Source organism: Protopterus annectens, chromosome 3.part1 (assembly GCF_019279795.1).
Source record: "Protopterus annectens isolate FY-2018-M chromosome 3.part1, PAN1.0, whole genome shotgun sequence".
NCBI lineage: Eukaryota > Metazoa > Chordata > Ceratodontiformes > Protopteridae > Protopterus > Protopterus annectens.
In genome coordinates, this window is record NC_056732.1 from 1,790,288,338 (window position 1) to 1,790,307,068 (window position 18,731).

The 18,731-nt window shown below is 43.1% G+C and overlaps 1 protein-coding gene across 1 annotated transcript in view; it reads right to left on the reverse strand.

Moving 5' to 3' along the window:
- The window catches only part of LOC122798677 (nuclear factor 7, ovary-like), a 271,876-nt gene that overhangs the window by 65,530 nt on the left and 187,615 nt on the right, over positions 1-18,731 (reverse strand). The window contains exons 4-5 of the mRNA XM_044067769.1: positions 15,102-15,124; positions 14,885-15,015 (exon numbers count right to left, since the gene is read on the reverse strand). Of these exons, the coding sequence (XP_043923704.1) occupies positions 14,885-15,015; positions 15,102-15,124 (154 nt within the window). The remainder of the gene's footprint in view (positions 1-14,884; positions 15,016-15,101; positions 15,125-18,731) is intronic.

Here is an 18,731-nt window from a genome sequence, read left to right on the forward strand (position 1 = left end):
ATGTAATTCCCTCAGAGAATGGACAGCCATGCATGTGGAATTAGAAGCAAATGAGAGACTGCAACGTTTGCAGGCTGAGGAGAATGAGAAACCGTTATGTCTGGAAGGTGAAGAAAAAGAAAAGCAGAGGCAGCATGAGAAGGAGATGCCGACTCTTCGTCAGAGTCATGGAGGTAATGGGAAAGGGAGTAAATGGACCCCAGAAGCACAATAGGTCAGTAAATTTCTTCCGCAGTTTAAAGAGGGGGATAATTTTGATAGTTTCATTCATATGTTTGAAAGGGTATGTAAACAGCATGAAGTTGACCAAGAGTTCTGGGTACAGTTCCTGACCCCTTTACTCCATGGTAAAGCTGCATCTGCATTAGATAAAATGTCTGACGTTGCATGTTTTTATTATACTGCTGTTAAGAAATGTCTTTTAAAACTGTATAAGCTAACATCTTTTAGAACTGTATAAGCTAACACCTGAAACGTAAGTGTGTGTGAATATGTTGCTGAATTGAAAACTTATTTCCATAGGTGGGTGAGTGGATGTCAGGTGTCCACTTTTGAAGGGCTGCCAGACCTTTTGCTGAGGGAACATGCCCTTAGCCTGAGGACATGAGGATCTGGTTAGCTGATAGACAATGTGCTACTTCAGATGAGTTGGGAAAGAAGGGAGACCTATAACTGGCAAGCAGGGCAGCCCTGCACAGGAAGGGGACCCCCAGCTCTGCTCATGGGTCTAAAGGAACCCATGATGAGCAGCACATATTGCCCCAACAGAATCTACCAGTAGCAGGGGAAGCCAGTATTCCAGGTACACATCCAGGCCCTAAGGTGAAATGTTTTGAATGCAACCAGTGGGGCCATGTGGCATACTGATGTCCACTGAGGCAAGGTGGGGAACCAAAGATGAGGGAGTCAGTAAGTGGAAAGACAAAATGCTAATAGTAGGATGCCTTGAGACAACAGGGGTACTAAACTACCATCATGCAGATGTCTGAGAAAGAAGGGATTTGGATGAGGCAGTATGATGTGCTTATGCAGTTATACGCGGTCAGGCTAGGAGACAAGCATGTGGGTCTGGTAAGCCTGGAGGAGACCCAGACATACTGCATATGTGCAGCCAGGACTGGTAAGAGGTGGTTTTTTCAGGTAGGGAGCTACTCTGTAGCAGTGAGACTGAAGGTGAGCCACAGCCACTTGTGGGTACTGATGTTCCCTTGCACAGAGTGACTGCAAAGGTAGAGGTGAGTACCCAGGTTGAGAGTGAGGCACCACTGTTAGAGGACGCTAGACTTCCTGTGGAAGGGGAGCTGGGAAGGGTTACTAGGAGAGAGTTGAGACAGGCTCAGCTCTCAGACCATACATTGCAAGGCCTGAGGCAGGTAGCTAGGGAGGCACTGGATTCTCAAGGAAAGGGGAATCTGTATACTGGGACAAAGGGTTACTATACAGAGAGTGGACCCCTGAGGGAGGGCTAGAAAGTGAGAGTACAGCAGTTGGTAGTTCCTAGAGCCTATTGACTGGCGCTTCTAGCCACAGCCCCTGATAATCCCTTTGCAGGTCACATGGGCATAAAATGTACAAAGAGGCGTATTATGCAGAACTTTTATTGGCCTGGAATTTCCAGAAATGTAACAGGGTACGGCAGAACCTGTGAGCAGTGCCCAAAAGGTAGGCAAGGCAGGACACAAGGTGAGAGCTCCTATGATGCCTTTGCCTGTGATTGAGGAGCCATTCAGAGGGTAGCTATAGATATTGTGGGTCCTCCGAGTACCCCAAGTTCCACAGGGAAAAGTATATCCTAGTGGTAGTGGATTATGCTACAAGATACCCTGAGGCAGTGGCTTTGTCCTCCACTGAGCAGAGAAGGTGGCACATGCTTTGTTAGAGATTTTCAGCAGGGTAGATTTCCCAAAAGAACTACTGACTGACAGAGGTGCCAATTTTATGTCAGACTTGCTGGCTTGTCTGTGGAAGTCTAGTGGTGTGAAGCACATGAAGACCACCCCTACCACCCCCAGACTAATGGTCTTGTGAGAAGTTAAACTCTACAATCAAGTCCATGCTATGGACATTTGCAGATTGGTTTAAGAGGGAGTTGGACAAATATTTTCCCCATCTGTTGTTTGCTTACAGAGAAGTTCTCCAGGAATCCACAGGTTTTTCATCCTTTGAGTTGCTGTGTGGGCATAGGGTGAGGGGACCTCTAGATTTAATTTGGGATGAGTGGGAAGGTTTGTGCGAGTCTCACAAGGAGTCTGTTGAATACATCCTAAACCTTAAGACAAGGCTCAGGGAACTCATGGGCTTGGCCCAGGAGAACCTGGGAAAAGCCCAACAGAAAAAGGTGTGGTACGACAAGAATGCTCAAGCGAGAGGGTATGCTGTGAGGCAGCGGGTAATGGTTCGCATACCTGTCAGACACAACAATCTGCAAGCAGCTTGGGAGGGTCCCTACAAGGTGGTAAGAAAGGTAAGTGATGTTAACTCCATGGTGGAACTATTATGCAGATGGTAGGGGCACAAATTGTACCATGTTAACATGATGAAACCTTACAATGATAGGGAGGCCCCTGTGCTGAGCATTTGCAGTGGATTGCAGGAGGAGTCTGAGGGAGATCTGGGAACTAATCTCCTCAGTGCGGCTCGGACTGACACCTCAGTGGAAGGGGTAGCAATGTCCCAGCAACTATCTCCTAGCCAGGTTTGAGAAATCTGAGCAGTGTTGCAGGAATTTGGGGACATGTTCACTGGGAAACCAGGGTGCACCCACCTGGTGCAGCACCAGGTGGATACAGGACCCAAAAGCCTATTAGGCAGGCCCCTTATAGGGTGCCCTAGAGAGTCAGACAGACCCTGAGGGAGGAGGTACAGGAGATGTTGGAACTAGGGGTGATTCAAGATTCCAACAGTCCCTGTGCCTCCCCAGTAGTTCTGGTGCCAAAGAAGGATGGCAGCACCAGGTTCTGTGTGGACTACAGGAAATTAAATAGTCACACCAAGACAGATGCTTACTCCATGCCTAGGAGAGATGAGAGCCTAAGAGCAGTTGAGTGGGGCTAGGTATCTTACAACCAGTGATCTTACCAAGGGTTACTGGTAGGTGCCCTTGACTCCCAGTGCTAGAGAAAAGTCAGCCTTTGTGACTCCTTTTGACTTGTACGAGTTCACAAAGATGCCCTTTGATATGAAGAATGCCCCAAAAACTTTCCAGAGGCTGGTAGACTAGATGATATCCTAGCAGAAGCAGGAGGGTTTGCCCTTGCTTACCTAGATGATATTGCCATCTACAGCCATTTCTGGCCAGAGCATCTTCAGCATGTCAGGGAGGTGCTGGGCAGACTACAGAGGGCAGGGTTGACCATTAAGCCGAGCAAATGTCAGGTGGGTATGGCAGAGGTCTCCTACCTAGGACAGAGTGGTGAGTGACAAGATAAGGCCAGAACCTGCCAAAGTAGAAGACATTCAGGCATGGCCTGCACCTGTTACCAAAAAGCAGGAGAGGGCATTTTTAGGGACAGCAGGGTACTACAGAAAGTTCATCCCCAGTTATAGTACCATAGCTGCTCCCCTCACAGACCTGACAAGCAAGAACAGGCCAGATAAGGTAGTGTGGACCCTAGCATGTGAGCAGGCATTCCAGAAGGTTAAAGAAGATTTGGGAGTACCCCCTGTGTTAGTCAGTCCAGATTACAGCAAAGAATTTGTTGTGCAGGTGGATGCTTCGAACCATGGGGTGGGGGCTGTACTTATCCAGACTTCTTCAGAGGGAGAAGAGCACCCAGTGGTTTATCTCAGTCATAGGCTCCAACCCAGGGAGGAATGCTATGCAGCTGTAGAGAAGGAATGTCTAGACATAGTGTGGACACTGCAGAAACTCCAGCCTTATCTGTATGGAAGGAAATTCACTGTTATGACAGATCACAACCCCCTAACATGGTTAAACAGAGCCAGCCAGCAAAATACCAAGTTGCTAAGATGGAGCCTAGGGTTGCAAGCATATATGTCAGTGCAGTACCGCAGTAGGGTTAGCAATGTCAATGCAGATGGGCTCTCAAGACAGGGCATGGGGTGAGGTATACTCAGATAGACCTAACCCTCTCAAGCGGCGTTTCTCAAGGGTCACTTGAAAAACTAGCTTGAGTCCTCCGGGGGGGGGGGGGATTAATATGTGATGCTCATGACCTAGACAAGCAATCAAGGAGCCTCAATCCTCTAGCCCAGCAATCAAGGAGCCTCAATCCTCTAGCCCAGCAATCAAGGAGCCTCAATCCTCTAGCCCAGCAATCAAGGAGCCTCAATCCTCATCACTAACACCAGAGAGGGCATCTCATATGATGAAAGGATAATGAATACACACAGTAAAGAGGAATTTCCCTTAAGAGAACATAGAGATCACAGTCAGTCCGGGGCTGGTCACTCGCTTGGTCCCCAATAAGACTCCCCATTGGCACAGTAACATAGTCCAGATCTCAGCCTAGCTGTGCAAGCTAAAATCTCCATCACCCACTCTGTCCAACGAGTGCTTCATGTCCCTGCCCAAGTAGCTGACATACACACTTTGAGATAAGTTTATACAACCACACAGACACTCCTGGGGAAGGCTGGCACAGGTTCTCCAGTTGTGCCCCTTTTACCCAAACTATACAGCAATAATTACTGCCACCACCCAGATAATATTATCAGCTACCCAAAGGCCCTTAAAAGGGTGTCTAATTATTACTGTGCAATATTATTAGCCAATTGGTAAGTGTGACTAATCAGTCAAGGCTTATTAGAGTGGCTTTGTACAATAAATTCTATAAATATGCAATGTACTCTAGAGCTTAATTTATCTCTACACAAATCAGCCACAGTTAAAAGGTTTTAAAATATTTAATAAATAATTAAAACCACAAGACAATACTTTCTACTACACAGTGCTAGTCAAAAGTTCAGAGATCACACAGAAATACTTAGCTTCTAGTGATCTACAAGAAAACACACTTCTAAAATAACAATACCCACGTATCACATAGTTCACAAAGTCAGTGTGCCACACAGTCACAGCCCTTAAGGCTAAACAACACACCTAATACACTTGTAACAGGGGACTACACTGACATCCCACTCACCAGGCTGAACAAGGAGAAGGTCACCGTAAGCTGCTTGTTGGGTGCCAGGATCCGCCACATAACACAAGCACTCGGGTCACTCCAAAGCAAGTACAAATATGACTCTTTCATTGTCCATGCTGGTGTGAATGACCCGAGACGTACCTCCCTGGACTGCATGAAAAGAGACAGAGGAGCTCTCTGATAATGTAGCCCAGGCCGGTATGACCCTGACCTTGAGTAGCATCTTACCCTCACCAAGAATGATGCCACAGTATAAAGACAAAATGATCAATTTTAACAATTGGCTAAAGTATTGGTGTCATTCAAAGGGGATCCAGTGTCTGTCAGCCTGGGATGACATGCTCGACAAGCTATGTTGCTTCACTAAGGACGGCTTGCACCTTTCACCCCTGGGCTTTCGAATATTGGTTAAGGCTCTTGCCACCCCCATAGTGCCTTTTTTAGGCAAGGCTCAAAAGACAAACCCACCTCCATAGACAACACAAGGAAAAAAAAACTAAGGATAATGCTGCTCAACGCCAGAAGTCTAAACCTCAAGATGCACGCACTCGAGGCTCTCCTCAGTATGGAGAATATCGATATCTGTGCAGTAACAGAAACCTGGTTCAAGGCTCCAGAGAGCACCCCAGCACTACCAGGTTATACCTCATACCACGCTTTTCGGCCCCAACAAAAGGAGGGGGAGTATCCATATTCAAAGATACCCACACCTCCAGGTTAGTGGCACTGCACGAAGCATTGGAGACCATCCATGTGCAACTAACAGTGGGCAAAACTGCCTTTCAGGTTTTTAGCCTGCTACAGACCACCCTTCCAAACTCAGGAACCCCACTCAGCTTTCCTGAGAACACTGGAGAATATGAAGGTCTCTCCAAACGCCATCATATTGGGTGACTTAAACTACCCAAACATAAACTGGGAGCACTACTCAAGCCCCAACGGACTCACCCAACGCTTCCTAGAATTTATAAATTCAAATGCTATGGAACAATTGGTCACCACTCCCACAAGAGGGGAAAACATATTGGACCTGATCATCACCAACATGAGGACTCTATGTTCCATACCAGATGTATACCTCTCATTGGTAAGATCTGACCATAAATTAATCTCACTGGACATCCATATCCCGTCCCCACCCCTAGCCAAGGAAACCACGGTGAAGAACTTCTCAAAAGCAAACTTCACACTTCTCAAAACCGAGGTGGAATCCTTCAAAGCCCCCGGGCCAGTGGAAAATATGGCCCAAACCACAGAATCCTTTACAAACGCATTCTATGGACACCTACAGGAATGTATGGATCGTGCTATCACAAATAAAACCAAGACTCACTCCTACAAAGGCAGGAGACCTGTCTGGTGGACCCCAGCCATAAATAAGCTATACAACAGAAGGATGAAGCTACTACATGATAGAGTAGAATCCCCAAAAAGGAAGGCATCTCTGATCAGTACTAGCAAGAAACTATGATCCCTCATAAAATTATCTAAGGCCAGCTTTGAAAGAAAAATTGCACAAGACGCTACAAATAATCACAAGGCCTGCTTTAGTTATGTCGGGAACCTGGGTGGCAACTCCCAGATATGCTCTGAGTTAGTGCAAAATGAAAAAAAATACACTGAACCCACAGACATTGCCAACATCCTGGCAGACAGGTTCAGTGCAAACTTCTCCCCCCTTCCCCCCCAAAAGAGCAAATGTCTTTCCCAACAGAGTGCAGCCTCCCTGACATCACAGATGCACAGGTGAGAGCTGCCCTCTTCAAAGCAAAAAAGACAGCATCAATGGGACCGGACGGTGTCCTGGGCTGCGTCTTACATGAGCTCCAAGAAGAACTGAACCCTCACATAAAGTCACTGTTCAATCTCAGCCTTACTACAGGATATGTACCCAAGGAATGGCGTACAGCAACAGTGGTCCCACTCCTCAAAGGTGGTGCCACAACGGACCCCGGAAACTATCACCTTATAAGCCTGACTAGCCTGGTCTGCAAAGCTATGGAGCGTATCTTCATGGAACTCATAAACAAAGACATTGGGAACCTCCAAACACTGGATCCTACCCAATTCAGCTTTGTTAAGGGCAGATCTTGCCTCTTGAACCTGGTCACCTTCTTTGAAACAGTCACCAAGGCCACAGATGAAGGGAAGGTAGTCCACACAGCCTACCTGGACCTCGCAAAAGCCTTCAACAATACCCCACTCGGGCATCATAAATAAGCTCACCAGCTTAAATATCAACCCCTATGTCACAAGATGGGTTGCAAACTGGCTCAGGGATATAACCCACATGGTCAGAGTTGCAGATGCCATGTCAGACTCTAAACCAGTTACAAGTGGCATCCCACAAGGCTCAGTCCTGGGTCCTCTCTTGTTCGGTATATATTTCTCTGAGGTACAGGCTAAAACGGGAGGACTATGGCTGACCAAGTTCGCAGATGACTGCAAACTGGGTGCCATAATCGACTCGCCAACTGACACAAGCATCCTCCAAAAGGATCTCACAGAGACTGATAACTGGTGCCAGAGCTATGGCTTAAAGCTAAATGCCAAAAGTGCATAGTCATCACCTTTGGGAAAAACAAAGTGCCCACAAATTACCCCATAGGTGGTAATCCATTAAGTACGGAAGAAGTAATTAGGGATTTGGGGACCCAAGTATATAGCCCACCTTATCACGAAAGGGTTCACATCTAGATCAAGGGAGGTCATTGTGCCCCTCTACTCATCACTCATCAGGTCCATAATTGAATACAATGCCCCATTTGGGATGTACCTTACCCAACACCTGCAGCAGCTGGAAAGACCCCAAAAGTACCTCACCAAGAGGATCAAGGGACTCAAACAGATGCCCTACGCAGTTAGGCTAAAGAAACTCCAGCTCTACTCAGTTGCTTACCGCCTGCTCAGAGGCGATCTGTGCCCGACGTATAAAGCCATGTCCAACCCAGAATTAATGGACATGCTCCACCTCGGGAAATCCAAAACCCTTAGAGCTACACGCTCCAAGGACTTAAACCTCAGCACAGAAATAAATAGGACATGCTGGAGGGACAGATTCATATCCCAGAGGCTCCTCTCACTCTGGAACAAAATCCCAATCCATGGTAGGCAGAGCCCCTCAATGACCCTCTTCAAGAGAAACCCTGATGAGTGGATGGGAGATCGTAGGTTTACCCCTGGGATCTCTTCTGTGTTCCTACTAGACAGGGGCACAGTAAACTAACCTTAAAAGAGCCATCTTCTGTGACCTACTATACAGAGGCACAGTCAACTAATCTAAAAGGGTGGCGAAAGCCAAACACACTCTGGCTAGGCTTATAAATGCCCTAGGGCAGATAGCCTAGTATCAACATATGAACCTATGAAAATAAATTACTTACATAGAGCAACAGGCAGTGCTGTGAGTTGTATAGTCAGATAAAAATGCTTAATAATCTCTGGTTCTCACTGTTTAAATTGAAACTGCAGTTCTGCTAAAACATTACATCATCTTTTACACTTTCCTGGTGTTCCCAGGCTGACAAACTGCATTTACATTCTTGTACACTTAGAGCAAAAGGATATTCCACGTGTAAATTCTGGTCATTGACTTCAGCCTTAAAACAATAGGCAGCAAGCCTTCATCTAGCCGGACTGGAGCTGAATTGTAATCATCAAAGGCAGTCATGAAATAACTAATTTCAAAGGACCAACAAGAAATGCTCGACTTAGTTTTCTTTACAGCAGAAGGCAATGTTGCCACACTGTTGAAGTTAAACATTTAATAGCCTATTCTTCCATTTAAGAAAACCAGCCTGTACCTTTCATTGATATTAACAAATAAGATTTTATAGATAATTCTATCTGGCTAGGCTGGCAGCCTTCACCTCTCTCTACCAGTCCTCACACTACCCAGCACCAAATCAGATGTTCTCTAAGCACAAACAGTTCTGGGTGCTACAATAAAGTAACAAGCACAGTGAATGGTCATGGTATAATGCAAATAAGCAAGATTTCCAGATGTTTGCATCTGTACTGGGCATTGGCCAATGCAATGACTTATAGTTAAGAGCCCTTGTTTGTGCTCCCCAGCACAGATAGACCAGGTTAATTCCTACTGCCACTGGCTGAATAATCACGGTCCTCCTAATGTAACAGCGCAGCATAGGACTGTCCAGAGTGAAGATACAAAATGCTACCACCAATAAAGTTAAATATATGGATACAGCAATGTACTGTAAACAACTTAAAGTGTGATTGTTTAATAGAACTACTTCATTACTTTTGTAGAAGTGAGCCAGGAGCAGCTCCGCTGCAGACAAACTACAGTTGCTACTGACATCTGAGAAAAAGATGCAAAAAAAAAAAAAAAAAAAAAAAAAAAAAAAAGAAGTGCCCTCTGGATAGTGCCTTTAGTGACTCTACTAGTAACAGATGATAATGTAGATAAGAGTCGTCCTCTTCTTACTTGGTACGTAGGACCCTTTGATTCTTATCTGGTAGAATACGACCATGAATCCACTTGTGCACTGATGTCATCATAGCTTCATTTGCCTTTAGATCCTGGAATTTATGCAGGATCATTCAATAAGTACAGTGTTGAATGCTTCAGCTAGATTGAGGTCTTTCATCCAGGGAAGTGGTCAGACTCTCATAAACTGAACGACACTAAGCTTAAAAGATCCATCTTTGACAAAGCCATACTGGGTTATGCGATGTAGTTACAAAGCATGCAGTCCATAAGCCTGTTTTGGAGCCTTGCCTGTTTTTTCAATTGTCCGACTGCTGTCTGGTTAAGTGACTTTGCACAGTGTCACACAGTAGGCAAACATGGCTGAAGAAATCAAGCCATAGAATATGAGAAACATCTCATTAACAGTTTATAAGCCTGGACCTTCTGCTGTAGCTGCCAGACTGTCCTATAGATTTCCATGGATTATTGTATCCATTGCCTTTAATAGAATTCCATGGATTATTGTATCCATTGCCTTTAATAGAATTCCATGGATTATTGTATCCATTGCCTTTAATAGAATTCCATGGATTATTGTATCCATTGCCTTTAATAGAATTCCATGGATTATTGTATCCATTGCCTTTATACAATATGCATGTAAAGCTGATCGGTCTGTATTTATGGGGGTCTGTGAAAAGGTCTCACTTGAGGACTGGGGCTAGGTTAGCCTGATATCAGGAAGGCAACTAGTTTTTAAAGTTATATTGAATTGTCAGGAGAATGGACAGTCATGGTGTTTCTGACTGCCTGGAATTGGCTTTCTGATATATTACCTGGTTATATGAAACTGGTACTTCTGGTCTTACAGATGGATGGAGGATACCATTTTGGATGAAAAGTTATATTAAAGGGAGGAGAAGTCAATGGGGTTTCCTCTTTGTGGCCTTAAGTTTGCTCTACACCTCTATGCTATGTGTGGGCCTGAAGTTTGCTCTACACCTCTATGCTATGTGTGAACTGCCACGGCTCTGTTATACCAATACAATTTTACTGTAGCCGGCTGCATTCTCATTTTCCCCCTTCATTTCTTGGATGCGACTGTCGAAAGCCTTTGCATCAATTTTTGTGCTAAGCTTTACCTAGAATGAAACTTTGCATCTTTTTATGTCTGAAGTTAACCTAATTAAACTGGGACATATGAACCACACATTTCACTTTGGAAATTCAGACTTCATTTTTTGGCCATAAAAATTAAAACACTTTAATCACTACATCAGTTTTCAACAAAATTTAAATACTTGTATGTATATGGGTATCTAATATACTTTATAGAATCTCACCAGTGTTTAACAGCATCACAGTTGCTACCCCCCCAAGACACTAGACGACTAGGTTCACTTTCCTCTTTCCTACTTTATCATCTGTGCATCCTGTATGCATCATCTCAAAACAGTTGGATTTATAAGAATGAACAGTGCCTGTGATCATGTGGTCCTTGACCAGTTACTCCATTTCATCGCTGTGGATGATCACAAATTCCAAACTGCTCCCATTTACAGGTGCTAAAACACTGTTCACTTCAGAGTAGTTCAGTGTCATTGGTCATAATCCACCATTCCACAGAGAAATAGAATAATCGGTGTATCTTCTGAATCATCAGTTCATCTACTGTATATCTACATTCCAGTGCTCTGGCATACATTCATGCACTTCCAATGTTTATTACGTGCATCAGGGACACTGATTTTCCATATTTGGGGGGGGGGATTGGTAAATCCTGAAACTGAGCCATCTGATACATGTCAAAATAAACAAGGTTTCTGTGCACTTTACCATCTTAGTACAGAGGACTAATTTACCACAAGATGCATTTTTTTCTTTCTATATTTATTTAGAATATTGTCATCTTGTATTATTGAATGGTCTGTGCCTAGAATCTATTTTATTTTTTTAATATATACTGATGCTGAAAAATATATAGCAGAATTACCAGAATGACTGGAAATTGCATTTAAAAAATCAGGACTATGTAACCTGAATTTCATGTCATAAAAAATAAAATTTCAATCTTCTTGAAAACTGAAAATCACTGTCCTTGTCCATCATATGATAGAACTTAAATAAGGGATGCTTCATTCTTACACCGACACAGTTATCTGTCATACACAGGAGACATCTTATTCTTATACTGATACAGTTACCTGTACATGCGCTACAACCTACACAGGGAACACCTCATTCTTACAATGACACAATTACATGCATATGTGCTACAATCAACACAGACACTTCATTCTTTCTGTGATGCACTTACAGATGGGATGGCTAATTCTTGCAATGATACTGCGACACTGCCAGCCCAGCTATCTGGAATTTTGTAAATAATCAAACGTCATTTGTGAATATTAATATGATTCATATGCTTGTCTTAAAAATATAAAAGAACTATATGTTATGTGTATATTAAACACAACTACTGGTGCAGAAGTGTGTGTTGAACACAGTACTGAGCTTCAAGGATCTATCCACAATGTACCCTACTGGAAAATAACTGAAATGCATATAAACTATATACCTGTGCAAATGTAGGTTTTAATAGTAGAAGCTGAAACAGAGAATTAACTTGCAAAACTTCAAGAAAATAATAAAGTGTTTTACGATTGTGTTCTCTCAGTTTTAGCTCAGTAGCAATGTCTAGAGCTAGAGGTTTTTGTATTATCTTGAAACAGAAATAATTAATTACTAGATTTCAAATGTAAAAGCATTTTGTTTTATGAATTCCAAGTTCCGTAAACTTCTGAGAGATATGTAGTTCTCACACAGAGATGTTAAAATTCTGTTAGTATCCGTTTAGCCTGAGAGCTGAAGTCAGGTGACAAAGAGTGATGTCATCCAAGCGAACCCAGCAGTAATGTTTATTATTAATTTAAGAACTCTCTGAGAGAGAGAGACTGGCCATTTTGTATCTTGTTTTGGACCTAGAAACATCAGAACTTCTGCCTGTGTGTTGTTCTGTAAGAAAGACTTGGGGCATAGGGTCTCTCTCAGATATAGATAGGAATATAATAAAGATTAGATTAGAGGTTTTCTGTATTTATTTCAGACTGTCCTGCAATGTTGTTTTCAAATATTTCATTTGACTCTAAACTCTGTAGTTACCCTGTTGATTGAGTATTGTCTTGTTATTTTAATATTTATTATTAAATATATTTAAACTTATCTTTGTGGCTGATATTTGAGAGACTTATTTAAGCTCTTAGAGTACTTGCATATGTTTTCAGTGACACTGTACATGTCACTCCTAATAGCCTGATGCTTGGTCAAAAACTACCATTTGGATTAATAGTAACATTACACAGCCGGATCAGGACACTGTAAAAGCCTTACAGTAGCTGATAATTAAGGGTGGTTGGTGGCAGCTGGTACTACCTTATAGTATGGGCAGAAGGGGGCATAGCTAGTAAATCTGTGTCAGCTTTACCAGGTGTGTGTTTATACATCAATCAAATCGTAAAGTGTACGTGGGTGTATCAGCTACTTAGGCAGGGACACGAAGCACTGGTTGGACAGAGAGTACTGGAGGTTGTAGCTTGGTCAATCCACCGAGATCTTAACCCTACAGCTATGCCAGTGAGGAGTCTTATTGGGGATCTGTAGGAAGAGGCAGAAACCAGCCCCAGACTCGGTGTGATCTTAATGGAAATTGTAGTTTACTGTGTGTGTACTTGTAATCCTCCCATTGTGTACATCCCTCACTGTTGCCAGTGGTGAGGATTGAGGCTCTTTGATTACTGAGCTGGTGCAGGGGCATCACAGATACAATTACATGTACTACACCCAGCACAGGGACTTCATTCATTCAGTGATACAGTTACAGAGGGGATGGCGCATTCTTTCAATGATATAACTACATGTATATTTGCTACAACCAACAAAGGCACTTCATTCTTTCAGTGATACAGTTATAGAGGCGACAGCTCATTCTTGTACTGATATAGTTACGTGTCTAGATGCTGCAGCCTGCACAGGGGACGAGTCATTCATAAAATGTGATAGTTACTTGCAAATATGCCACTGGTTACACAGGGGACACATTATTATAGTGTAACAGTAACCTGCACCCAATGGTGTAGCGGTAGATTTGTTGCCTCACAGCAAGAGGTTCTCCGGTTCGATTCTCGGCTGGAGTGCGGGGAGTGCCTTCTGTGTCGAGTCTGCATGTCCTACCCCGCAGTTGCGTGGGCGTTCGAAAGACATGCATAAATGGGCGTGCCTTCTCTGAAGGTTGAACTTTGAGCTGGCACCTCAGCGTTTGTCAAAATCTACTGCCAATCATTAGCGGACCGGCGTTCCGCTGCGGTGATCCCTAACCAGGAAAAGCCAAAAGATAAACAACAACAGTATCCTGCACGAGTGCTTCAGTCCTCAACAGGTTTCAACTCATTCTTACAGGGATACTATTTTGTGTAAATGTGATACAACCAATTCAGAGGGAATATTTTTGTGTTACTCTATTATAGTCACCTGCACATGTGCAGGAACAGACACAAGGGCATTTATAATTCCCTGCAAATCTGGTACAACCTACAGCGCCATTATTATACTGTTAAGGTTATTTGTGCAAATGTTGCAAACTACTATGGGGGTATCTCATTATTAGCCATGAGCGAAACCCCTGACTTACTGCGCAGAGCAGTTCTATTGTAGTTATGTTGTCAGGAGTGTCATACAACTTTCATGTAAACTCTCCCCAGAGAGTATTCATTTTCACTGTCTACCCACAGAAAGGCAGACTCCTAGAATGATCAAATCTTAGTAAGATTTTCATTAAATTGTACGTTTCTCATGGGAGATTAAATGTATCTTCCATATAACCTAGTTTTAAGGGTGAGATAAAGACTATACATGCTAACGTTTGCAGCTTTCCCAGTTTGATGTTAACGGTTCTTTGATAGTCACTTCATCTGTATGTTACTCTGCCTACATTTTATGTAGGATTTTTTTTTCTTGGAAAACATTTTAGTCACTCTTTTGCAGTGTCTCAGTATTGCTTCAGTGGAATTGTGCTACACATTGCGAGTGCTTCTCAAGGATTAAAAATATATCTAGTTAAATACAAATACATCCTTCCTTACTTATGAAATACAGACATGCTTATATAATGGGGCTTCATATCTGCAAAACTATTCCAAAAACACCTTAAGTGCATCTTCAAGTTTAGGCAGAAACACTACATGACCCCCTCCACCACACCCACAGCCCCCCACACACACCCATACCCATCCACAGCCTCCACACACACTACATTTTCAGTAAATTACAATGACTTGCTACTTACCAGGCTTGATAATGGAGATCATTTCCTTCCAAGCGTTGTACTGCAGTGGGCCTCTGTATGTGCCAAGAGTCAGTTCATCACAAACCAGTGAAGTATTGTATGCAGATCTCTCTTCCTGTCTTTTTGTGATCCTGGGGGTAAAACAATACAAGTTATTTTACCTAGCGTTGGCACAGGCTTCAAACAGAAATAGAAATAGATAGTTGTGTATACATACCTTTCAATTTTATCCTTGACCCCCTGTGTAAAACAGAATCCCATAATTAGATTAAGCATCTTTGATGATTTGCTTACATGTGTATCACTACAAGACAAAGTAATTATATGCTTTTACTGAACAATTCTTTTGTCAGAGAACAAACAAACAACTGATCAAGAGCAAGGGCTTCAAATAATGAAAAAAAAAACCAGACGTGGAAAGACACAGGCACACTTATATAGTCTAAGCAAATTTAAGTAAAAGCAAACAAACAAAAAAAAACTCTCTGTACAGCTTTCCAAATCATTACCAGTCTGAACCTGGCATTTTGGTGCAGAGAGATAAAGCCTCAAGTTTGACAAACATGATCAGAGATCTTTTACAGCTCATAAAGTTGGGGGGGGGGGGCCTTATATATCTGACTTATGTTTCATCAGACTGTGTAAGAAGACAGTCCCAGTCAGTTGCCTATCAGGTGTTAGGCTCCACCAGAAAATACACACACACAGATCTTCTAACCATAATTACCAGTGTGTTTCAAAGTCCATGTGGGTGTAAGTGACTTGAAATGCACCTCCACAGGCTATATGGAGAGAGACAAGGGCACAATGCTTCACACTGCCTACTTTGACCTGTCCAAGGCATTTGGACAGGATACCTCATTCAGGCATTGTTGACAAACTCAAGAGGTTTGTTATAAACCCTTTTGTTACCCAGTGGATAGCCAATTGGCTCACAGACAGGACCCCAGTTGTCCAAGTTGTGTTAGGGAGGAACTGTGCATGGATCGGGAAGCCTGTTCCAGACAAGGGTCAGTCTCTGGGATATAATCATGTCTCTAGTAGGTCTTGTTTATATCACAGGCAAGATTTTAAGTCTTTAGTCTGGAACAATGAGTGAGGTTGTCACTGAAAAAGCAATCATTAAAAACAAAATGAAAACTCCAGCAAAGCTAGAACTTCCACTGAGTCACCAGTGAAGTCCATAAAGGATCTGTCCTGCGACCACTCCTTTTTAATATCTACTTCTCTAAAAAGTCAAGGACATCACAGAACTCTGGCTGATCAAGTTTGCAGATTACTACAGATTAGGAGCAGTAATGAATAATCTTGCCATCACCAATGTTCTCCAAGAAAGGCCAACACAGGCATGGGGACACACAAATAGGAATATCTCTTTTGACAGTCAAGTGTCAACAGTAGTGAGGAAGTCATTCCATACTGTGAAACTTATAAACAAAGGTATGGCATTTAAGTCCAATGAAGCAACTGGTCCACTGTACTTGTCACTCACCAGACCTATTACAGAGTACAATGCCCCCTTTGGTATGTACAGGCACATGCAATACTTGACCATCCACAGAGGTTCCACACTAAAAGAATGCAGGGCATAAGGAACATACACTCTCAATGTTCTATCCATGTATTGTCTGCTATAGGTTACTGAGGGGAGACCTATGCCTGGCATACAAGACCTATGCCTGGCATACAAGGCCCTGACCCTGATGCAATGAGCCTCCTGCATATTCACAAAATAAACAGCACCAGCATTACCCAGTCTAAAGACTTCCACTGAGTGACCTCCCAAACCTCTTGTATCAGAGGCACATGGGATATATGCAAATGATCCTTATGAACATCACGTATTTCAGCTAATTGTTGATTCTGAATGCCCTGAATTGTTTTGTTTGAATGGACAATTTCAGGCCAATAAAGCCAAACCCCACTAGCTGTGGATATGCATATTTCAGCCTTATGACCTCATCAGCACAGCACAAGCAGAGTACTTGACTAACCATTAGAAATGCAGGGCTGTTATACCCAGCTGATGTCCATCATCATTAGGGTCACTGCAAAAGCACCCCAAACAACAAACTAAAACAATGAGTGAGAAGGTCTGAAAAAACAAATCAGTAAAAACAAAATGAAAACTCCAGCAAAGCTAGAACTTCCACTGAGTGACCTCCCAAACCTCTTGTATCAGAGGCACATGGGATATATGCAAATGAGCTAGTGGGGTTTGGCTTTATTGGCCCGAACAAACGACTAAACAAGTCATGGGAATTCAGAATTGCCAATTAGCTGAAACATCTGATGTTCATAAGGATTATTTGCATATATCCCATGTGCCTCTGATACAAGAGGTTTGGGAGGTCACTCAGTGGAAGTTCTAGCTTTGCTGGAGATTTCATTTTGTTTTTAATGATTGCTTTTTCAGTGACAACCTCACTCATTGTTCCAAACTAAAGACTTAAAATCTTGCCTGTGATATAAACAAGACCTACTAGAGACATGATTATATCCCAGAGACCGACCCTTGTCTGGAACAGGCTTCCCGATCCATGTGAAGAACAGTTCCTCCCCAACACAACTTGGACAACTGGATGGGGAAATCTCTCTAATGGACAGAGGCAGCCAAGTAAATGGCTCATCTCCCAGGCCTCTGCTTGTAAATGTTTAATCTTCTAAGGCACTGGTTACATTACTATAGGTACCAGAACAGTCATGGATTTGGCATGCATGATTTGGCTTAAGAAGACCCCAGAGGTCTTTATTCTAGTACACACAATGAACATTGTGGAGCTGTCAGTCTGGGTCCCAGACCAGTATGAGCTTAGCATTGTGCAGCATTCTAAGGAAGATGCTATAATATGAAAAGGCAATGGAATTATTTGGCTTAGTTTTTGGTGTCATTCGAAGTGGGAACAATATTTGTCAGCATGGAGAATATGGCTGTAACAACATGTCAGTTGACTAGGGATGGTCTGCACCTGTCCCCTTCCAGACTTTGGAATATTGATTAAAACCTTGTCCACCCCATAGTGCTTTTTTGAAGTTATATCTTCAAAGTAAAGCAAAACCAGCCCAAGAAAATATAAAAGATGCTACAATCAGTGCCAGGATTCTAAAGAAAACTCCACTCCCTGCAAACTCCCCTCACCCTGGAAAATGTAGACGTCTGTACATTTACTGACACAGATTTAAAGCCACAGATGGCACTCTAGCAGTGTAGGGCTATAAGGCCTTACACACATTTAGACCAGCTACTAATCAAGCCTGTCAAATCCAAATGCGAGGTAAAAATAGCTTCCCAAGCCAAATGCAATAGCAAGGCATTCCTCAGCTATATTCACAATCTACAAGGCAATTAATGTTGTGCTGAACTAATACTGGAGCAGAAGATACAGCAAATCTAGGTGATTGTTAGGACAATACTTTGCTTATTGACAGCCTCTGTCCATAAATGGCCAAGGAGGCCAGACTGAGGGTAAATTTATGGATTTCCCGTCTAGTTGGGAAGGTTTCATTTGAATAGGGCCAGGGATGAACACTACTTTGCTTGGATGCAGTGCCTATTCCATAGCATGGGATCCTTTGGGACACATATTTGCCCCTCCAGCACATTCTGTTTATGTCACAAGTGAAGTTCAGATCCCTGGAGCTAGTGTTTTTGGTGCTGTGTGTTTCACATGCACAATGGATTCATCAGGGCTGGGTCTGTGGAAACCCTATAAGCCAGACAAAGATTCGCTCTCAGCAGCCTGCAACAGACATAACACTTTAGGTTGTCAGTGCAGGACAAGCCTTGACCTCTGAGAACTAGATGCTAACCAACAGTGGGATCAGCACGAAGACCTGGTGGTACATG